This window comes from Saccopteryx leptura, chromosome 1 (genome assembly GCF_036850995.1).
Source record: "Saccopteryx leptura isolate mSacLep1 chromosome 1, mSacLep1_pri_phased_curated, whole genome shotgun sequence".
Lineage (NCBI taxonomy): Eukaryota > Metazoa > Chordata > Mammalia > Chiroptera > Emballonuridae > Saccopteryx > Saccopteryx leptura.
Window position 1 is genome coordinate 170,207,060 of NC_089503.1, and position 24,476 is coordinate 170,231,535.

Consider the following 24,476-nt stretch of genomic DNA (forward strand, 5'->3'; position numbering starts at 1 on the left):
AACTATTGTTTCCCTTTTCCTGAAAATTTTTTTTATTTAATTAAAAATTCTTCTAGCCCCTTTCTTGTGATTAAACTTTTCCTCTCCTTTTCCTGAGGGTCAAAGAAATATGGCTGTGGTGTGAAAGGTTTTATACATCTGTTTCATCACTTGGAAAACAAGAATGTAAATTTTTGAAAACTGCTTTTTATGTCACTTTGTTAAAACTAGTCTGCAGCAGTAATTGAACCCCTCTCTAATTGCTCTGGGTGGGTTGCAAAGGGTATACAGAACACGAGAGGACGGCAACGTTACTTCCAAGGAAAGGGTCTCTGCTTTTAAGCCTGACTCCGATGCATATCAACCTTAAACCGAAGGAAGGGATGTGAGTAAAGGGTGAGAACGAATTCCCCACCCACCCAAAGCATCTGGCACAAGGAAAACAGTAGCAAGTCCAGATGGCCCCCAGCTCTGACACCAGCCAGGGAATGCTCTGTGGACAGAAAATGCCACATGGATTTTGTGTGAGGAGGCACAAAAGACAGTCTTAAAAAATTAAAAACAGGAGCTGCCTTGGCTGGGTCGAGGGAGAGAAGCATACAATTTAGTCAATGTTCTCATAGGAATCGCTTTGTAAGACCTTTGATTTATGACTTCACATCTACACTTTCCTTTAAAATGTGAGGTATGGGGCAGTGTCAGGCTGGGCAGTTAGGCTGGGAATGTGTCAGTGTTGCTGGGGGTGGGGGGTGGGGAGTAGGGGAGTGGGGGGTGGGGGGTGAAAGAGCAGATCAGGAATGCAAACATTTATGGCACCCAGGTGGTTTGCATACCATCAAATAAGGCGGAAGTTGCTGTTGGGAGATCAGTAACTGGCCTGTTATCATTCAGCTTGTACTTGGGGCATAGCTGAAAGATCTTGTACCAACTTCTTCTTTCTTCCTCCAACTGTCTCCTCAGGGAAGCTACCAACTAGTATACTCAGTTCAAATAGTTCTTATTCAGGGAACATGTCTCATTCAGGGAATAGTTCTCATTCAGAGAGGCCTTCCGCAACCTGGGCAGGCTTGGTTCTGGCTTTCATCACACACTTACCTACCAGGGGTTTCTTTTTGAAAGCACCGCAATCACACACACACACACACACACACACACACACACACACACAACATGATTGGAGCTATTCTAAGAGAAAAAAAAATAGATGTGAAGGAAAAAAAAAATGGATCCTACAGCTATAAAACCATTTCTTTGAAAATTCTACTGTGCTTTTACCAAACACACAGACACACACATACACAACTATATGTGTGTACATAAATTCTCCTGAGAAGAAAAGAGGTTCCATTCTTCCATCTTGTTTCATGATAACCATCAGATATCAGGCACCACGAGACATAAGCCTGGTTGAAATGTGCATGAAAGCATCACCCTAGGACAAGTGTTGAAGTTCTCAAAGCCTTCTCCCCTCCTCAGTAAAATGCAGGTGTTCCTAGTCTTTATCACATTAGGCGCTTGTGAACATGCAGGTCACAACTCCTGCAGAGAATGAGCCTAGCCCCCAGGGAGGTCCAGGGAAGGGAGGTCTCCCCACAAACCTGCATCGCTCAGGGTCATGTCCAGGCTGTCCTCTGGCTCCTTCAGTGCCATCCACCCCAAAGCCGCAGCCCAGAGCTCCTACAGGAATCCCCTGCTCCCCAAAAGTCTAGCTCCCAGGACACTGTGGGTAGGGGAACGCCCTAAGGCCAAGACACAGTCATGAACCTGCAGGTGCAGCATGGCCAGGCTCACAGGGCAATGCACGCTCCCCCCGTGTCTGCCCACCTCGTGAACCACAACCCACTCGCCTAATTAAATCCCACTTGACCACAGTGTTAACCGCCCCGTCGGCCTCGTAGGCTTTTGGATACCTTGGTACACACCTTGCTAAGGGAGGCCCAGGATAGCTTGGGAGCAAGCGCAGGTGCTTACAGACGCCGGTGGCCTGACGCCGAGATCCCCGGGACTCACGCTGCCTCCCAAATGGCATGCTGTAAAACAGATGCCCAGTGCCCACTACACTTTACGGCTTTTATCCTAAAAGGCGGACAGCTCCCCAGGTGTCATTACATCCCTGCAAACAGGTGTTAGTGTTAGGGCTTTCGTGAAAGCTAAGTGGGGGGGGGGGGCAAGTGTGCATTCTTTTCTTTCTTTTTCTTTCTTTCTTTCTCTTTCTTTCTTTCTTTCTTTCTTTCTTTCTTTCTTTCTTTCTTTCTTTCTTTCTTTCTTTCTTTCTTTCTTTCTTTCTTCCTTTCTTTCTTTTTCCTCCCTCCATCTCTTCCTTCCTTCCCTTGCCTTTCTTTCTTTCCTTTTCTTTTTTTTCTTTTTAATTTGAATTTATTGGGGTGACATTGGTTAATAATACATTTCTATAGCTCCCAGGGGTACAATTCTGTATTGTATATTGTATTGTGTGAAGATGTATATTCATCATCTGTATATTGTCTTGTGTTCACCAACCTATGTCAGGTCTTTTTCTATCATCATTTATTTTCCCTTTTACTCTCTTCTACCTCCCTGCCCCCCACCCTCTTTCCCTCTGGGAATCACCAAAGTGTTGTCTGTGAGTTTGTTTGTTTGTTTGCTTATTTATTTTTTGCCTCAGAAAGCAGGGGATGCATGTCCTGTGCCTCTGGATGCAAACTATTATTACCTAGGTTTGGCTTTTGGCCTGATGACTTTTTAACCCAGTCTCCGTTAGATGATTCTGGAGTCTTACTTAGCCTCTCTTGGTAAAAGGGGGGGAAATGCATTTTTTATTTTTTTTTTTATTTATTTTTTTTTTATTTTTATTTTTTTGAAATGCGTTCTTTAACATGTCGAATGAGGCAAGGTGTTTCCTTAAATTATCTCATTTTATTCTAATCACCATCCTTGGCTGCTCTATTGATCCCATTTATTGAAGTTGAGCAGCCTTGAGCAGCAAGGTCCCGTCAAAGCCCAATGGCTTGGCAGAATGGGGTTTGAACCCAGGAAAGCTGAGTTGAACCAACACATGAACCTGCCATTGAGTTGCCATGTATCATTTTCAATGGACCATTTCAGCACCGCCACATCTTAAACTAGAACAAGGAAGCCCTATCTACACCTAAACATTTTATCTAAAAGTAATTTCACTCATTAACCAGCCCAGACATTACTTTTGACTACACACAGGGGTGGGCAAACGTAGGTTTCTAGTTGTGAGTTTGCAAGGCACAGAGTTTACTCTTGTATTATTACTTATTATTGTATTATTTTCCCTATGAACAACTGGAAACTTACGTTTGCCCACCCCTGTCTTTATTTCTGTGGAGAAAGGGGTTTTTTTTTCAATACATAAACTTAAAAATATTAGCTTTATATCCATTTGGATTTATAAACATAGAGTTGAGACTTTGAGCTTGTTCCCTAAAGGAAGACCAAAGCAAAAGAAAACGCTAAATGGAAATAATGAATTTCAGAGAGATGAATACAAAAGTACCTGCAGGATATATTAAAACATGAATGGCCATATTTTTTCCTCCTGTAGAACTATGGAATCATGAATTGGAAAGGGAGAACAAAGCCAACCTGTGCATAGTTCTAGACATCATATTGGAAAATGCTCTTCTGACTTCAGTGTCCTGGGCTTTATTTTTTTAAATAGCAGCCATTCTTCACTTCCCCCAAAAAACTGTGAAATTCGAGGGAGCATGGCAGGTCGAGTCAGAGTATGAATAGTCTGATGTTATGGCTCTGCTAGTCTGACATGTTTGCCTGGCAGGCCCTTTTAGCCATCCCTCCCAACACATTGTTTGTGTTTCCTAAAACCAGCTCTCCCAGTTCACATCCATGATGACACACACCAGTTACGATGATTTTCACAAAGATAACAAACTTTTTTTTTTCTTCAAAAAATAAGGTCCTGTTCTTATTTGACCACCAGCAATACAATTTGTTTTGACTACAGCTTCTCTGTTAAGGAAACTTTCATCAAAGCTGTGGCACAGGGCCACGGCAAACTGATCCAAATAATCCCATAGGGTCTAGGACATTCTTATCAATTCTTTTTAAAGAAATATTGGAAAAGGAGGTGGTGTGCTTACAGAGCATTTTCATTCATGTTTTGGGCTCCTGAGTCGTGTCTACCACGGTGCTGGTTAAAACTATTTTTTACACACACAGACACACATGAGGTTCACTGTCTTAAGTTTCAGAACACTTCTTACTTGGAGCCGGCTTCCTCATGGCCAGATTTCTGTGGCATGTAGTGGCATTGCATTAGTGTAGAGGGACAGCTCTCCTTTTTGCAGGTTGTGGAAGGGATGGAATAGTTCATTAGGAACCTGGCTGGCGTCTGTGATGAAAAGGGGAGTTCTCTTGCATTTCAGGCCATGGACTCAGTACGTAAATCTCTTGTGTGGCCACAATCATAATATTCCTGCAGCCATGGTGTCACCTATTATAATTCTTCTGCTAACAAACAAATTTGAACTGGCCAGGAATCCTAAATTTTGAGGCTAGTTGTTTATCTCAAATATACACCAGAGAAATAGTCGTGGCGTTCTGCTTTGAATTTAATTTAAATAGGAACAGGCAAAACAAATCTCTGTGGAGGACATTTGACAATAATAAAATATTTCTCCCAGTGGGTGAGCTGGTAGCAATTGCATTGTTGCAATCCAAGCTCACGTTTCAGTAGGTCATTACCATCATAACAAGCCCTTGGACCAACTGGGATGGACATGCAACATTGAGCCCCTGATGGGCACATTATTTCAGACCTTTAACTTCATGGATAACAAGACAAATACTCCTGGGGAAGGGGGATTATATTTTGAATTTTCTTTCTTTTCTATTTTGTTTAATAATAAGATGTAGTGTGCAATCAGTCTCCTGTTACTTGCTTGGTTGTGTTTTATTTTCTCCACACTACCAAAGAGCACAAGGCTAGACTTAGAGATTTGAAAGGATTGGAAACACTGATTTAAACACTTCTATATCTATGGGACTATGGAACGATCTATTCAGTATATAAACCTTTGTAGATGAAACAAAAACCTACCCAAGTCTCTCTCTCTTGTCGCTGACAGATTAATCACAAATTAAAGTTCACACTTAGCAAAGTGTGCCTGAAGTTTTGGCATAGGCCCAAGAATCAAGTCATCTCTTTCCATCCTATCTCATCTGTACCTCTTACCTAAATCAGCAATTTGGAAAACACAGGGAAGAATAGGCAATCTGAGAAATAAATTTCATTCTAATTTGCTGTTTTTGCTTTTTATAGTATTAAAAAGCAGGTATTTTGAACCACACCTCAGTCTATTTTAGAGCATAGGAAATGAACAAAGGAATATTGAAAGTAAAAAAATAATTGAGACACGTTCGGCACAAATTTTTGAGCAGGTGTCTCCATTTTTATTTGGGGCAGAACCAAAAGTTGCAGTTGATGGTCATCAGTAGTCATCACTAAGATGTGTTCTCCGCATGTGCTGCAAAGGACAGACATGAAGGACGGGAGAGGGCGGTCAGACAACCCAAGTGTATCTCATCGACTTTGGATGTGTGAGTTCAAAAGCAGTTAAGTTCTTCTGTTTCATTATTTTTGAAAAAATGACCTAAAACCCTCACAAAAATTCAGAGCCTGTGTATGTAAAGTTTTTAAAACGGTGTTTAGGACATTTCTGGCTGATTTGAGAAATGTATAAAATTTAAAACAGTGGCTTCCTCCTCTCATCTTCACACTAGAATCACCTGGAGATTTTTTGTTGTTGTTAATTATTCCAAAGCCCAGGGCACATCTCAGACCAATTAAACCCCAATCCTGGGAGTTGGGGACTATGAGCATCAGGAGTTCTTAACACTCTTCAGGTGATTCCAATATGCAGCCTCATTTGGAAACCATTAAAGTATATATAAACAACACGTGCAAAAAAAAAGTGACCGCTGGACACACACACCAGAACCTATTTGTCCCAGCTACTCGCTGTTTATAGATTCAGAAAGACAACATGCTCAAATGCCAAAAATACAACTTTGTTATTTTCTGTTACACCCGAGGCAGCCCTGATATGCTGGCAGTCCCCAAAAAGGTGCTCTGTCGTCATTCTAAAATAGAAACACCAGCAAGAGAACTCTGACATTTAAGTTCTGTAAACATGTGAGTGTGTTGCATATATGTTTTTAAACAAGGACGTCCCTGGGAGATTACAGGCATGATTTTTCCTTTAAGGTTTGAGTCTTGCATTATACTTTGAAAGTACCCTACACACTGAGCTTGCAACTCAAAGGACATCAAAATAGGAAAATAGAAAGTTTTGTGGCTGGCTAGTGTGTGTTAGGGCCTTAGGTAAACTTGTGATTCGGTTTAGTGGCCTCCTTGTGTCATCTGCTTGCTTCTCTCGAGAACCAGTCACCTCAGAAAGGTGAGAAGCACACTGGATACATGCACACACACACACACACACACACACACCCTACACACATGGACCAGAAATGCTCAAGATAGGCAGAGAAGTCGAGAATGCACATATTAGCACCTGGTGACAGCTCCAGGAAGGTCCATTGGAAGGGCCGCCAACCCTCACGCAGCAAGGGCTGTGACTTCTGCCTGAAAAAGGCCAGGGGAGGCCACTCGCTGTCAGGTTGCTGCTGAGCCCTCTTGAGTGTGAAGACAGCTCCCCGCCTCCTACGTGCACTGACCAATGAGTTCTGTGCACACACGTGACTTGTGGACGGAGGGCAAGAATAGGCATCTCTCATTTCTAATGTGATCTTAAAATAGGGGGAAAGTTTTCTGTTATGACATTGACAGAGAGGCGATGATTGGGAGTAATGCAGGGTGATGTGGAGATGCTCTAAGATTAAGTAAGAGCTATATAAAGGCTTGTCAGAAGGAATCCGAGGGTGCCAAGAGACATTTTGCATATTTAAGAGTATGCAAAGCGTCTCCTGGCATATTAGAATTCATTCTGACAAGCCTTTATATAGCTCTTATTTAAACTCCTACTTTATTTTTAGGGAACAGGTACTCAGAGACACTCTCAGTGGAAGCCACAAAGGGCAGCGTTTATTGATTTGGTTCTTCCATAAGGGGAAAATAAAGAAACAGTAGAGAAGAGCAGTCAAAAGAGAAGCGTGTTTAATATTGCTCTACCATCATCCTGAAAGGCATAATAATTTGAGTTACACATCTGAACTGATTGGAGTTACAGAATCATATCTCCTTTTTGCATTTAACAATATATACAATATAAAATAAATACATTTACACAAATGGACATTGGTTGGAGCACACGAGTATGGTACACATCACAAAAATATACAATTGATTGCTTTACAGATGTGAGGCCCATCTACAGCTATAGACATGGTTTTATTATTATTATTATTATTATTATTATTATTATTCTTTTTACTACTGGCTATAATGCAACTCCTGGATTATTATAAGCAGTTAAAATTTTTTTTTGTCCTTTTACGATCTTTGCACATAAGACTGCCATAAAATGTTTTCGTAGGCAGGTAAACAGAGACGCTTAAATAATTAAAATACAATCACCAACACCCATTTTCTCTTCTATAAGAAAAATAGCAGTTTTAAATTTTTTATATCTTTTATGTTATCATTTAAATGCAAAATAGTGGAATAAATACAACAATCTGAGCTGATTGAAACACAAGTGTAACAGCAGGTAGTTACACAATCATATTGCTTTAAATAAGAACAAACTGAAAAAGAAAAAAAATTAAAATTAAAATCATATGGCTAAAACATACACCTTTAGAACTTCCCAAAACTTCACATTAAGTAAATGGTCTTGCTCGAAACTCGAAAAAACTTACCTCTGGTGAGGTTTAAGATGAGCATTTGCCCTACAGCCTGTACAGTTCTTTTAAATCAGCATGTTAGTTGTGTCTCCTATTTATGGGATACTTGTTTCACTTAAACTGAAAACAACAACAAAAAATTGTACTTTCTTCTTTTTACATGTTTCCATCTCATGTTTTTAGTTGGTTGGCTCTTACTTCTGAAGCCCAAGTACTTTAATGTGATACAGTAAAAACGATGTATATATCGTTTATAGTTTATTTATATATAGTGTGGTTGGATAGTAGTAACTGAAACCCTGCGCAGACTCTCTGGAAAATAATCTTTTTAAACACTTACATATATAAAGAATCTTATAGAATCAGCACCTTTTTAAATTTTTCCCAGGAGTTGGATTTTTCTGTTGTTATTTTTAAAGGGATGTGCCAAATTCTGAACTCCTATCACAGCTATAAATTTCAAGTTATTGACCATCTGAATGAATTGCTAATGATGATTTATCTAGAATCACAGTACAGTCACTTCTCTACTGAGAAACCACAATCTACAATATAGTCCCATATAGCTAATGATAGATACACAGTATTTCTAGCATTAGGCTGATGAAACATCAACCCAAGGTATTTCGTTTAAAGCACACGAAGTAGCAAGAGTTTTGGGAACGTATCCGCACCAAAAAGTTTTGCAACAACACAGAGCGAGTTAATAACATCTGAGAGATGAGTGAGTGAAAGCCATATATACAGCATTTAAAAATTAGACTTATCTATATTCTTGAAATAGTCCAAGTTTTATTTCTAAGCTATACATTGGTATTCTATAATAAACCATTAGAGAAATTATTCCTTGTTTTGAAAATATTATGATTTTTGATGTGTATCTGTTCATAATGAATACTTGTTTGGAGTTTCAATCTCTTAATTAATTATTAGGAAGAACCTTATTACTGGTAAGGAATAGAATATACTACTGTAGTCTCCTGAGGAATTGTACATCCAATATTGTCTCTAATTCTACCCTGTGTCTAAAAGCACACACCACAAGAATCCAAACACCACAAGAAGAACAAGACAAACAGTCTTTGAATGCAACATAAAGTTCAGAAAAAGCACAGCAAACATGAAACATTGAAAAGCTGAACTACATCTCTTTTGTTTGTTAGGATTACAATTTTAATTACATCTGTGTACATAGAATAAGACTGTTCACATGGTACAGGGAGCAGCTACTAACACTGGTCCATTGGTATAACATTTGATGGAGGTTACTGTTTCTTGCTTATTCAGCGACTGTAGATTTGGGGGCATCTAATTGATTTCTTCATGAGATTACACCTTTTAACAGTCTGGAACCCGACTGACAATCTTGCTGGTTGGAAAGCAGATACATTGGCTTAGCTCTGGGTAAAAACTGCAGGTTACTTCAAATAGACATTCCTAAATGAATCAACTCATATGAACAGGCTTTAGAATTTGGCCAGGTGTCTGTTGTCTCTGTGATGACCTTTTTTACTTTATTATTTTTCATTTATTTTTATTTTTGTGTGTGTGTAGTTGTTCAAATTCTGGCATTTGCCTTTTTGCCTCTTACTTGAATACTAGCTCACAGCTCCTTCAGGGACAAGGTCTGTAACTTTGCAAACAGGCAGGAACTCATTCCTAGCCACCATGGCAGCTAGAAATCATATGGCATCTGTCCCTCCTGGGTAGAGATGAGCACTTCTGAAAACTCTACAGGTCTGGATTCCACGTGCCGCGTAGGTGGATGTGACTGCTCAGAGCCACTGTCGGTGTAATCTAATCCTTTGTGTCAGTGAACATGTAGGTAAACTGGAGCTCAGGTTAAGAAACTGATGTTTGGGACCAGACTGGCACACAACATAAATTGCATCCGTGATAATATGCACCTTCCCTTCAACTATTGCTTGAGTTAAGTTAAATTCCCCTATTAATAAATGGCTGAAAAGTGGTAAGCTGGTACAAAAAAAATCTCCATTTGTAAAGAAGAAACAAAATGTTTTTTAAAAATCTTCCTTCAGGATTCATTTGTCCTTCATCGGAGTCCATAATTGTTCAAAGCCAGCACAAAATCGCAGTATTCCTATTTCTCTTTAGTATTGCATGAATGAATAAAGCTTAAACTATTCCCTGAAAAAGTTACATAGTAGCTAAACTAACAAATACCTGGAAGACTTGAAAAAACAATTAAGGAATCAAATGGCTGTAACTGATCTAGATGGAAAAGCAATGATAAGAAGCAGCCTGATGCAAAATTGCTTTAAGTTGTCTAATTAGAGGCTGCTCCCGTGAAATCTAATACTGCAGTTAGTCAATTTGTTTAAGTTGCACAGTACGCTAGGTACGTTGGTTTTCTGGTTTTGATTCCTTAGTCATTGGAGACGTTATGGTTCACAATAAGTTCACTGGCATCCATATTATGGATTTCCATCCTTTGGCAGGGCTGGCTTCCATCTCTCTTCAACTAGAGATATCTTTTAAAAGTTCAGCAGCAGAAGGAAGGAAGGAAGGAAGGAAGGAAGGAAGGAAGGAAGGAAGGAAGGAAGGAAGGAAGGAAGGAAGGAAGGAAGGAAGGAAGGAAGGAAGGAAGGAAGGATAGAGGGAGGGAGGGAGAAAGGAAGGGAAGGAAGAAAGGAAGGATGGAAGGAAAGAAGGAAAGAAAGAAGAAAGGGAAGGCGGGAGGGAGAAAGGAAAAGAAAGGAAAGAAAAATTTTCTTATAACTAGAGCTATTTAAAATTCAGGAGAAAGGGGAAGGATGAGGAGAGAGGAAGGAGAACAGGGGATGGAAGGAAAAGAAGAAAGGAAGAAAGGGAGAGAGGGAAGGAGGAAATGAGAAAGGAGACCAGTAATCAAGAAAACCAAGGCATGAGGGAAAAAAGAAGCAAAAGTAGGAGAAAAATAATAATAATAAAGAGGAAGAGAAATGAGGGAAAAAAGATAAGATCAGGTAGGAAAAAATCATCAGGAAGATATGGAGAAATCTGACAGCTGCTTCATAGTCTTGCTGCTAAATTCTCAGTGCAGTCTTTGCTGATTTTGGATGGTGTTAACTAAGCTCTAAGTTTCTTCAACACCACTCTTGGGTTTATTTTCCCTTTTTTTTTTTTTTTTTTTTTTTTTTCCGGCGTGCAGGAGAAGGTGGCCCAGGAAGCCTTTAGTCAGACCTTGGCCTCCAGCATTTCCAAAAAAAGTTTGTGCATGGGAACTTTGCCTTCTAGTTTGATATTGTAGAAATGCTGCACGGCCTTGGTGGAGGTCTGCCTCAGCAGGGGCAGGGTCATCAGCATCTTGCCAGCCCTGCGGGGGTCTTCCATGTGCTGGCCAGCTTCATAATCCTGCAGGGCCTCATGCAAGACGTCCTGAAGCTTCTGAACGGCCTCCACGTCTTCTATGTGCATGGAGTCTGTACAACAAAGAAGCAAACACAAACAATGCTATTAATAGCGATACAAGCCTATGTATACATATGTTAGGGTCTTGAACTTCTCTGAGCTCTATGCTATGATTTGCTATGTCAAACCTTTCCAAACTCTCTCTCTTCTCTCTGGTCTTAATTTCCCTACAATAGATAATATTTAGTGTTTAATTAGGACATTAGGACATGGGGTGTTTTTTTAAAGATCCATTATTTAAAAGGTATCATTTTTTCCCCCATAAGACAGAGTGAGAGGAGCCTTCCTTTTTAACAGATTATGATCTTGGCTATTTTCTTCATTACCTCATTCGTGTATTGATTCATTCATTCCACAATTATGGAAGGCCATCTAGTGAAAGTCTGACTTTCAGTGCTGTAGATGTAACGTTGCTTAAAATTCTGACCTTGTCCCGAAAAAAAGCTCATATTCCCCAAAAGGAAAGAAAGATGTCAATGGTCAGGATTTTAAGAACTCCATGTAAATAATACCCTGAATCTAACCACTGCGTCCCGTTGTAGAATTGTTAGTGTACTCTTCACAGTCCCTTAAAAGATCCTCACATAGTCTGCTTCTCTGCTGACATACAAATAAAGCCTGTAGATTAATGAGTTCTGAAACTTAATTTAAAAATCTAATTCAATCAAGCAAGGATAGGGTTAACAGGGTTGCCACAATTATTCTTATGAGAAATGTGAGATGTGGAGTGGGGGGATAAAAGTTACAGCTCTAGCTCTAAAACAGACACTTAATTATATACAAGTTTGAATCATTTAGCATGTTTTATTGATTCTGATGACAGTTTATCTGTTAATTATACATAATGGGGTCTTTGGGGGAATTCTGCACATTTAATAATTCTCATTCTTTGAGAATGCAGAGTTCTAAGATATATGTAGTTAGCCTAATCTTTCGTATAATTCAAATATCACATCACATACTCAAAAAGAGAGGAAATGTAATTTAAAATCAAGTGGCTAAACAGATGATAAAATAAAATTATGGCAAAGCAATTAAAAGATTGCTTGTTATTATAAGCAGTGACATGTTTTATAATTTTGTTTGAATTTTGTTTATTGTTGTTTTTTCTTTTACATGGTCATTTTAAATCATTTTTACCACATTATTGGTGAACTGACCACTATTTCCGGTAGGTGGGTTATCATACATTTCTTTGAAAGAGTTTTGAATAATACAGCTGTTGTGTTTACTGCTAAAGACTTGATTTCTGCCTGAAGAAGCCAAGAGGAAGAATTCTTCCACATTAGAAATGCAGATAGTGGTGCCCTGGAGTGGAACTCAAGGCATTCTCCATGGTCTAGCCTGGTCTTCCCCTATGAGCTGTTTCCTTTTCAACTTCTCCTCAGCCTGGCTGCTGGATGGATGGCCACCCCATCTACTCCCTGTATGTCTTCGCTTTCAAACAAGCACATGTAATTTCTAAAGCAGTCAGAGGGCTGGTGATCTTAGCAATGATAAAATAGTCATGGAGATGACAGCAGCATGCTCTGATATTCTCTCTGTTTTTGCATTAAATGCTTCTGGAGGGGAGATGGTGGGTGGGGACACCTAAATGCAATGGCTGTCCAGGTACAGAAAGACTGATCCTGGACATTTAGGGAATAGAGATGAGGTGAACTTATCCAACCGATGCTGGGACTAGCAGCACGCTACGTAAAAATAGAGGGGAATGAAAGGATGGAAAAATAGGAATTGCCTTCTTACAGGCAAAGTTTAAACAAAGTAATTATTTTCCAAGCAGACAATAAATATAACAAGTGTTAAATGCCTGTGTCAGGTGAAGCCTTTGTCTCAGTTCATCTCTCAACAGCCCTGGAACTCACAGGGCACTAGAAGTAGGGGTCAGAGATAGACTCAAACTCAGGTTTTTCTGAATCATGGTGTGCTGCCAGAATTTCTAACGCTGTCCATGACATTTCCTTTTCTTAAAAATAAAAATGAGTTGAAATTGTCCTCTGAGCTCATCGTCATGAGCAGTCTTCTCTACAACATTTCCATGAAGGCATTTCCAGTTATGTGTACAGCATTCTACTTGACAAGGAACAGAGCCACTTATTAGAAATGGCTTCATATTTTCCCAAGTCAGTCTCCAGTTTCCCAACTTTGGTCCTGGCTCCAGCTACTGGAACAACAGAGGGTAAAATTCCCTTCTTCTACCTGGCAGATCTTTACCTGCTTAGAGTCAGCTGCAGTCCCCTCTGTGCCCACCCCAAATCCATCCTTCCCCATTCCTCTGCTCCAGCAGGAGATATATTATAGGATGTCACAGGAAATGAGGCAAGAACAAATAGCAGAGAGATATGCTCACAAACAGCAATTAAGACTTCAAACTATTCTTTAAAGGCTATAATTTAGCTTGTGAGATTTAAAAATGATTTAATCAAATTACTCTGATAATTTAACTTCCCATTTACAGAAAAGATTCTAACTCATCTTAGCTTTTACCCATTCTTGGATCCACTAATACTTTAAATGCAAACTCATTAAATCTGAACCATTTAATTAGACCATGATTCAGCTGGCAGACTGCTGAAGAAAATATTAATCTCCATTAGAGATCCTAGTTCAAGTTCTGGCTCTGTAACTTTCATCTCTGTTTTGTTCTCTCTCTCTCTCTCTTTTTTTTTTTTTTTTTTTTTTTTGCTAAATTTATACATTTGTGCCAGAGTCAATAGAACTGGCATTCATTTATGTAATTATTTAGCTTTGGTTGTTGGTGATGGTTTCTTTTTAACTTTATGTTAAAGGAAACAGTCTCAGTATTTATGCTAATGGGAACCAGCTCAACTTAATAAGGAAAATCATAGGTGTATGAACTAACTAGATGAGGTGAGGCTATACTTTAAAAACTTATATGCGTAAATTTGTAAAAAAATCAAAACTGCTATGTCTAGGTCCAAGCTCAGACCTATTTAATCAGAAAACTGGGGCTGAATCAGGATATCAGTAATTTGTTAAAATCTAGGTGATCCTATGGCCAAGCTACAGTTGAGAACTATTGAATGAGACAAGATAGACAAATGCTAGTTTAGGATAATCAAAATTTCAATGGACAACCAAATTATCATTATTGTTATGGTTACTGCGCATGATGAGATTTTGCTGGTAGGTCCTTTCTGTTTCCCTGCAAGCACTCAAGGTTTCTCTCTCCCTCCAGTATCTTATACTTTTCCTGAGCTCTCTAACTTCATTCACTGGAAGTGATAAAGACAGTTATACTCAATGGTGAATTGTGACACCAACTTGGGCGGGAAATCTTTCAACTTTCCACAAAATCATACATGATCTATACCATGCTAACGACCTTTTGTAGCAGAATGCTCATTATCTGAAGACCTATAAATGAAAATGACATATGTGACCCTGAGGAGTGAAGCAATTGAAAAACATTTTATATGCTTATTTTCCAGGTTGGAAACACAGAGATATACCTGAAGCAAATATTTCTTCCACTATGTCAACATGTCATGATCACTGAGCATAAGAAAAGAAAAAAAAAAACTTTTAAGAATCTGTTTTTAGTTTTTTACATACAAATCTGAAATATGATATGTATGCAATTTAAGTGTTGTAATAAATTAAAAGAAAAAACCCAAATATATTCTGATTAAATATGACCTCCATTTCAATCTCCTACACCAGTTGTAAAATTTCTATCCTTAAAATTACAACACAGTTCTACACACATTCCATCTGTCCTCAAGAACAAAATACTGTCATGAGGGGGTGACCATTACTTCTGATTTACAATGGATGACCAAAATATTACTTGCAGCTTTTGATCAAGGGGTGCTCTTATTCCAAACATACAGTGTAGATGTAGAAATCTTAAACTGTAATCTTCCACTATATAAAAATGAGCAAATGGCCCTGGCCGGTTGGCTTAGTGGTAGAGTGTTGGCCCGGTGTGTGGAAGTCCCAGGTTTGATTCCCTGCCAGGGCACATAAAAGAAGTGCTCATCTACTTTTCCACTCTACCCCTCCCCCTCTCATTTCTCTCTATCTCTTCCCCTCCCACAGACAAGGCTTCATTGGAGCAAGGTTGGCCAAGGCCCTGAGGATGGCTCCATGGCCTCTGCCTCAGGCACTAGAATGGGTCCAGTTGCAATGGAGCAATGCCCCAGATGGGTGAAGCATCGCCCCCTGGTGGGCATGCCGAGCACACGAGGGAGTCTGTCTCTGCCTTTCTGCTTCTCACTTCAGAAAAATACAAAAAGAAAAAGAAAAAAAATTAAAAACAAGCAAATCACTGGGGGGAATGGCAGTAATAATAGTTTCAAACTAATTCTTAGACATAAGAAACAATGGGACCAGTTGAGAGAATAGACTCCCCCATGTTGTAATCACACCCTGAATGCTTATAGTAATATTTCACTAGTTTTTCCAATAAAGAAAATTAATTATAGATCATAGCCTTCCCGTATAAAAAAAATTCTACAGATCAGTCTAACCTCTTGGCTGTATGCATGAAAAAACTGGGACCTAACAATTATAACGTTCAACAAGACCTAGATTTTTCTTATAAAGTTCCATCCCACAGAGATGGACCAAGGATGCCATCAGTGCTCAAGAGCTAGTTGGCACTCAAAGATAAGACAGTACATAGTTTAAATAAGTTCTGAGGGATTTTTTCCCCTTCAAAATTAATTGGAACAATTACTTAGGGTTTCCAAATATTTGAATGTGAGAATTACAATATTGGTTTGTGACATATTATTTTTTTTGTTTGTTTTTTGGTCATATACCTGAAGATAGGAAGTATATTTGCACTTATGTTCTGGTGTTATAAGTATTCCTGAATTCACATATGACAGAAACATAGCTACAAAAAATATGACAGCCATTATCAAGAAGCCAATTCCCTGTTTCCCCAAGCATAAGCACGCCATTTATAATTATTGAATAAAGACAGATGTTTAAAATAAGCTGAAATTTAGATTAATGGGACAATGGTTGTTAACACTTACAACCATATAGGGAACACTAACATACCTATAAATAACACTGAACTAGATTTTTTATTTTTTTGCACAAAATGTCATTTATGCTGATCTGAAATTTCTAAATACTAAAAGAAAACTATGAGCTGTTTAGGGTATCTAGGAATAGTATTAAACATGTTCATACTGATGTGCTTATGAACAGCTTAAGCATCACTGGATTTAAGCAAAATAAAATCTACAACTTTATCACTGTCCTCCCCATAATGGTAAAAAAAAAGGAACACATCGCATCATATACAATATCAAAGAAAATGACTTCTTAGTTATTTATCCCAGGCTAACATAGTGGCACCTTTCCAGTTAGATGGGAAGGGTAAGGCCATATTTATACAACACTTAGGAATTAAAATAGTACTTTGAGCACATAATCATTTCCCCTTTGTTATGGTAACCGACTCAGTATCTCTTGGTATTGAGAGGCTCAAAGACTGTTAAAAGGACATGCAGACAAAATTTGTGACCTGGATAAATTTTCTTAGAAAAAAAATAGTGCTACTCAATACTATAATAAAAGGAGGGATTGTTAATTATTTCTTGTTTTACACAAGAAAAACAAACTAACTAGTTCTTTAAATACTCTTTAATCACCAGTGGCTGGTCTAAAGTAGGTCACTTCCTCCGCCTAACTCAAGAGTGTGTGGGATTCGAATATTTATCTATAAAAACATGAATGATTTTATTTCTCAACAATAGAAAGGCAACTTGGGCACACCAAATTTTAATCCATAGCCAGGAAGTATGCATCTGACTTCTAACACAATAAAAAAAACTAGCAATTTCGATGATAAAATTTTGGCATTGCTTGGCATTCAAGATTAGTTAATCATCAGGGAAAAAAAGGCCTTTAGAGACATGAAGGGTACAAAACAAGCTTGCTGTATTTTTTAAATATCCAAGTATACATGTGTAAATGTAAACAGCTTGATGATTACCAAATAAACATTCTTGCCCAAATCTTTGATCTAATTCTGAGGGATGCTAATAAAGGGAAGCGTCTTCAAACGAATAATTTCTCAGAAAATCCCAATCCCATTTCTCACTTTGTTTTTCTAGAGAGCAAGACCAGGGGTTCTTGAGGATTTGCAACCACATTTGCCATTTGTCATACTGAATCATATTTTCATGAGGAAGCAGACGGAGAGAGAACTGAGGGGTGAAAAAGAGGGCTGCATTCACAATTAAAAGTGTGAATGCTGAACTCCATTATAGAGACAGAGAGGAACAGACAACTTCATTGTTGAAAACAATCTCCCTGCAATCAGTCCCAAGGATTCGTGCATCAATAGCGTAGATGAACTGTTAATTACAAAATCAATTAAAAATTATTTCTAAAAACAGTCACGCGCCCCTGACTCTCACGGGGGCAATTTGGGCAGAAGGTCTCATCTCCCCAGGACCGCGCCAAATCACAAAGTCGTCATCCACAACTAAGCAAAAGCAATCTCGTTTTTCATTTTTCAGCGCGGCTGAGCCCAGCCTGAGATTGATCGTCACATATGGCCCCAGAAAACAAACTGTCAATACCTTGAATGCTGCCGAATTTGAACAAATAGCCGTCCGCCCATTCAAGCCACTGACTGCATCCCATTTAACAGATTTTATTGACAGTTTCCTTCTTGTAATTAAAGGGAAAACTACTGGCCGGCAACCAAGATAAAGTTCAAAGATAGGGTCAAAACAAAAGCAGATGGAGGGGCACGGTGTGACTGTCAATGGGACATAGCATCAGAGCATAGTTATTGACATGCAGGTATCTAATGATCGACACGTCATTAGGGAGGGCTCTCTCCGGAACTGTATGCAAATACTAAAACAGACTTAAGACCACAATAAAGTATTCAGAGAGGCACAAAGGGCAAAACAACAAAGCAGCAACGATTTTTTACTTATCAGAGGTTGCTCCCTATTTTAGGACGTTTTCTGTTCAAAATGCAAAGACTGTCTGCCTATTTCCATAATTCTTAACTCTTAACTGCTACCTAGGTAGCAGCTTTGAAGGGAACACTTCCCCAGCAGAATTTGAGTTCTAGAGAATTCCAGAAGGTACGACAACAGTGTGTTCTATGATAACCAAAATTAAAAACAACACTAAAAATAATTTTTTCCCATTTGCAAAGGTTGCATTTTTTGAGGGGGAAATCATAGTTTGTGTGTATTTGTAATTCATATATTTTCACTTGTGCATACAAGACAATGAAGCTAATTTTGTCTGGAAAATATCCATATACACTATAAACTAGTAAATGCATGAGGTGGCAAAAATTCCACAGCATTTAATAGGCAAATATGATAAAAAACAAATAATAATTCCCCTTAAGTTGATTTTTCTTTGTAACTTTTCACTAGAAAGCTATCTTCATTCTAATTTTGCTGATTCATACAGAATTTACAACTGGGTTTTGCAAATCTCTGAAGGAGTTAAGCAAAAGGATAAAGCCAGCATGTTAAAAAAAAAATGTAGCAATGATCATGTCAATATGCCAACCTGAATTAGCAAGAGCTATTGCTTTGAGGGTGACGAATTCTTCTTTTTCCAGCTTCATGCTCTTGTATTTCTTTACCAGCTGCAGGATAGCATTATTTAGGTCAAGAAGGCCTGCCAGTTTGGACTGGTCTTCGTCCATTATATAATCGTCTGCATAGACAAGTTCATCCTCGAAGGAGAGAGACCGGTACACGACCCCAAGGATGAGAATCTCCATCCAGGCGCTCTGCAGAAGGCTCATCTGGTCTGCCAGGGACAGCGTGGAGAAGCCTGCATGGGAAGATGGGCAGATCAAGTTACTCTGAAGCCATCAGTTCATAATGACACATTCATTTCATAGGGTGGTCGGCTTCTGCATTAGGGCTCGAGATTGTGCTGAGCTTCGATAAGAGGCTCTCAAATGGTCCCCTGCTCACTTTGCGGATGGTAAAGTCAAAGCCACCCAACCAGCTTCCACATTGTGGTGTTTTCTCTTTACAAACCGGGCCAAGGGGAATACAACAGAGAAGTAGTTTTGTATCTCTCACTTGCAAAGGATAGACAATGCCATCATTAAACATAGTTGGTTTTCTGGCTGAAGTCTTAATGATTTTCTCATAGAAAGTCAGATTTTCAATGACCTCATTCCTAAAAACTACTATTGAAAAATAACATCAAAGTCTCTTTTTTAAAGAGCCAACCCCCCCAAGAAAACAAAACAACAAAAACAAAAGAAAAACAATTTAGGTCACACAGTGGAGTGGAATTTGGAAACATTTCTCTAATATAGTCACAAACACAGTGAAGGATGAGTAGGTTTACACCCAAAAGAGCCTTTGTCATTAGATATTCTGTCCTCATTAATATTTAACATGAATTCCTTTTTAAATGGTGATGCCTGGTATAAAAGAGAATGGATGGAGTACTTAGCATCCTGGCCTCCTCACCAAACAGAAAATTAAGCTCATTCTTGGGATGAAGATCCAGTTATTTAAAAATTTAAATATGGGGGCAGTGGAGTTCTGTGTGAGGATTCAAGCAGCGCCCGATCTGGGTTTAAATAGTGGCTCCACAGAGGTCTGGTTCTTCCACCTTGAGCAAAACAGTTTACTTGTACCTTAATTCCCATTGTTGGAAAATAGAATAACCATCCAACACATCATGAATTTGAAATATGTACTTAACACGTGTAGCTACATTAGGTATAATTTTTATCTGAAATACCTGGATGACTGTTTTTAATTCTTTACTGAAAATCTGGTCTATATCTATGCATGCACACTTACAGTCCCTTCTGAGCTTGAGGAAACATATGCAACATCTATATAAAAGAAAATGAAGCTCCATAGGAAAATATGAAGGGGAACATACAATTAAGCCTACTTAGGATCAGAGAGATACATTTATAATTTAGAGGGACCAGATCTAAATTCTGAAAGAATTTTAAGGAATAAGGTCTTAGTGAATATCGCTGATTCACCACATACTTTTTCCAAGAATCCCTAAACACATGTATTTATTTTTTAGAACTTGACTTTCATATCTAAGGCTATGCCCAGAAATTCCAAGGGTACCCCACTACACCTGTGGTCTTTGAAGACAGTGGCACTGTAATTTAAAGTACCACCACCAGTTTTCTACACAAGGGGAAACTGGGGGATAATGCACCTTATAAAATCTATTTTTATTTCCCTTTGAGACCCTACTACCCAAAACAAAAATTTGCAGTGCTGGCTAAATGTCTTAGGCACTTGCTATGGTCATTGTTATCACCATTTTTATTCATATCAAGTTATTCATATCCCAGGTGATACTAGAAAAAAGAAAGAGATCTCCTGGCCTGTTGGTGATAACCAGTAGTTTACCATTTGGCACCCTTAACTAGAAGTGTTTAATATATCAAGAGGGATTAGGCAAGCTTTACCCAAGGCAGTCTTCGGGCATCCTATAAAAAGCATTTTTTCTATTGTTTATCAAACCGCTGACATATTAATTGACAGAACTCTTTTCAGACTGGCTGGGAATGTTTTTTTCTCTTCCTTCTTTTTTGTTTGTTTTTGGAATGTGGGGTTAAATTATTAAATATGCTCAGAAAATAAGCCATAACACTTATGACATTGTAAACAGGGAGTCGAAAGAGAAAAAAACAATGATCTGATCTAAGTAGGTTTGGCTCCATTTGCTCTTGAGTTTGAGAAGGTTATGCTCACAACAAACAAACAAACAAACACTATGGCTTTTTTCTCCTGTCCCCCCCACCACCACCACCCAAGGAAAAAAAGATGCAACGTAAAACCAACCCCCCCCCCCACCACCACCCAAGGAAAAAAAGATGCAACGCAAAACCAAATAGCTAACTCAAGACAAAGGAATTTCTTCTGTAAATTAAATGGAGAAACAAAGTAAACGGTCCTCTCAGAAACTTATGAGCCAAAAGGCCTTTTCAATCTGCTTGGCTCCCCTCCTCCGGGCGTCCCCACCGGCCGCCCCTCCGCGGCAGCAGATGGACAGAGCACGTAGCCCGCGGCCCCTGCCCGTGACAGCCCCCTGCCCGGACACTGCTGTTAGTAAATAGATTTACACATTCTCCAATCTCCACACATCTTTCTGCCGAATAATTAAAAGCAGGATGATTAGTTTATTGAGTGGAAGGAGGAACTTTTTTATTGAGGTCCATCCGCGATTTTATCAGGGCCAGCACTTTTACGGTTGTCAGGAGGGTGCAGGCATCCAATTTTTCTTATCTGCCTGATTAATACAAACGCTGTTTCAGGACGCATTAATTAACAGATACAAATCTACGTTCTCATGGAAGGATCAATACGGAGAAGAAAAGAGGCATCAATGTGAATTTAGTGCTGATGATGGGGAAGGCACACTATCGACATTTACGTGCCCAGAAACTTGAAAGTGGCACCAGGCCCCTTTGTCCCTGCGATTTTCAAATGAACAAATTTTGCAGCCATAACAATGTTTCACACATTTCTTTGGGGTTTAATTAAGCAAAAATAAATAAATACACACACACACACGTACACAACAAAAGTTCCTATTTTTCTGGTGGATCCTGCCATCTGTTTGTTCTATGTTGGTAGCTGTGTGTATGTATGTATCCTTTCTAGAAACCTGACTTTTCACCCTTTCCTCTTCTACTTCTTCATGAAACAGAAGAGAAGGAAGAGGTAAGGAAAGGTTTTAGATATTTATTTTTCTTTTTGGTCAGGGAGGATGGGAAGATGGTGATAACACAAAAGGTTTGACAAGTGAGCTGGCTCATGATCTTCAAATCTATTTCAGTTGATTAAAGGTGTAATTTTGCAAAATGGTAGGAAAAGCAACAAGCCACACTTTACACAGTATACATACAAGTCCGGACTTTTATCTCTCCTCAGCCCAGAGAGAACTGAGTCTCAGCCTGTTAACCCTTTTTTATCCCACCTCTGCGGTCTAGAAGCTGACACAAAGAGCTCCCACCCAAATGCCCAGGTAACAGCCTTGTTCTGAGACAGCTGTGCTCACTGAGGAAGCTGAACACACAACAGAGATCTTATTTTTCACTCCACAAAGTCCTCCTACCTGCCCCTTGGGGCACCAGCTATATTTTACACACCTATAGGCACATGGACTCAATACTCTTTATCAGCAGGTCTGAGCAATGTATAACTCCTGAAAATGATGAAGATTTAAATGACAAATGCATGTTTTAATAAACGAAGTCTAAGGAATTTTATCAAAACACTACGGCTCCATTGGCACACGCAGAACGTGCACATGAACGGTAATTGCTTGTTTGTGATTTTACCGGCGTTTACTGGTGTTTTATAGCTCTCGGGCTAGAAGTTAGAGATCCTCACCATCTATAACGCCAAGCTATCTTTGGAGAGAAACCTCTTTCCCAAGTGAAATAAAATATGCTTTGCAGCTGTGTCGTTTGAACTGCACGTTCAGTACATGCCAGGATCTTAATCTTTGGTGTGTGACAGGTTATAGTTTTAAATGTTCAGCCGTATTACAGCTTTTTAAAATACACTGATACCATGGCATATTTTTTTTCCTTCCCCCACTCCAGCCTGTTCCGTGCATGCGGCTGACAACTCTGATCCCTCTTCATCTCCATCCCGGAGTCAGTGCCATTTAATGTATCTTGGGCATTTTGCTAGCAGAATTGACTCTCTGCCTTGACCCGCAGTTAAATAGCGTGTTTATCTGCAAGACAGTGTGTCCCTAATACACCAGACGACAGTGCGGAATAACATCCTCTGGAAGGATGGCAAAGCTTTCGAGAGGCAGGTACCCCTGAAGTAATGGGCTTGAAGGAAGTATGTCTTGTGCCAGCCCTCCTGCCTCCGTCTCCTGGAGACTTCAGAGGATGACATTCATGCCATGGGCACTTGTCAAGTACTCTTTTTTTTCCCCCTTAGCCTGGCAAACTGATGCACTTTGCAGTCAACTTATAAAAAAAAAAGGCTAAGCATTTGAAAGTGTGAAGGGCAAAAAATATCTGACGGCTAGTCTTCAAAAATACACTTGCATTTCAGAAAGCATGAATGTTTATTTCCCGAATGGAGTGTTGACAGAAATAGGCTGCTGTGCAGGCATCTGGGTTTAACCCCTGCTAGGCATTCTCTCCTGGCGGCAGCCTGGAAACAGAGAGCCAGCATTGTCCATCTGGGGTGCCTGTTAGGGTCAGTTAATCACAGCATTGATGGGCCTGCTCGTTTCTCTGTTATACACACACACACACACACACACACACACACACACACACACACACTACCTTGACACTTTTCAACAAATAGCATATCATGCTAGAATGATAATTACGCCAAAATGACTCACTGAGGACACAAACGAAGTTCATGGAGAAAGGCTGGTTGAGCAACATGGCAAATGTGAGATGCTTCCTCTCCCATATAAATAAAACCAGTGTTTATAGGAACTGGGGGAGAAAAGACTAGCAATGGCATGAAGATTTGATCTTAGCTACCAATAGATGCACAGATACATACTCCTTTGTAGAGAGAAACTTACTCTGTAGTTTTAAGACAGTTGAATTTTTCATATGAGCAGACATATGCTCTATGATTCACAAAACTCAGTTCTGGGGCTTGGAGAGAGAGAGAGAGAGAGAGAGAGAGAGAGAGAGAGTGTGTGTGTGTGTGTACTGCATATAAAGACCTTTTTCTCTGATCTTTTTCCCCATAGAGACAGACTCCATGGACTAGATATCAGAAGGGGTCAGAGTTAAGCTGCTGCAAACAGACAAGTGCCAAGGTCAGAGCTTGAGTAGCTACCTGCTGTTATCAGATGCATTTTATTTATATTTAAAAATCATCTTGATCAGGGATGGTAAGTATTATCTATAATATTAGGATTTAAGCATTAGACGTGATCCCTACAGTGCTACCCTTTGCTCTCATTCTTTTAGACTGACTGTGGTCCAGCTGTCCATGACTTAGATCCAATCACAACCGGTTTTGGCAAAACACCTGACATAAGAAATGTAAGAATAACAACACAAATGGGCTCACTCGCTTTCTGGCTAATTTAATCAAGTATTTCACCACGAATTGACTCCTTCAGAAATCTGTCTCTTTAGTTCTGTCTTCACATGCCTATCAGGGTTCACAGCAGTTTTTATCAAGCCATGCTTTTTCAGCCATGGTTTCACAGGACAGATGTAAAAAAACTGAAAGACACCACTACTCAGATTCAAAATTTCCTTAGTATCTACAGGGCAGGATGGA

At 39.3% G+C, this 24,476-nt stretch overlaps 1 protein-coding gene across 27 annotated transcripts in view; it reads right to left on the reverse strand.

The window, feature by feature from the left end:
* Nucleotides 1–7,103: 7,103 nt before the first annotated feature.
* Nucleotides 7,104–24,476, reverse strand: part of ESRRG (estrogen related receptor gamma) — a 548,848-nt gene continuing 531,475 nt past the window's right edge. For all 27 annotated transcript variants that reach the window (XM_066380024.1, XM_066379967.1, XM_066380016.1 and 24 more), the window contains 2 exons: nucleotides 18,751–19,020; nucleotides 7,104–11,231 (listed from right to left, as the gene is read on the reverse strand). In XM_066380024.1, the coding sequence (XP_066236121.1) occupies nucleotides 10,987–11,231; nucleotides 18,751–19,020 (515 nt within the window). In that variant the 3' untranslated portion in view covers nucleotides 7,104–10,986. The remainder of the gene's footprint in view (nucleotides 11,232–18,750; nucleotides 19,021–24,476) is intronic.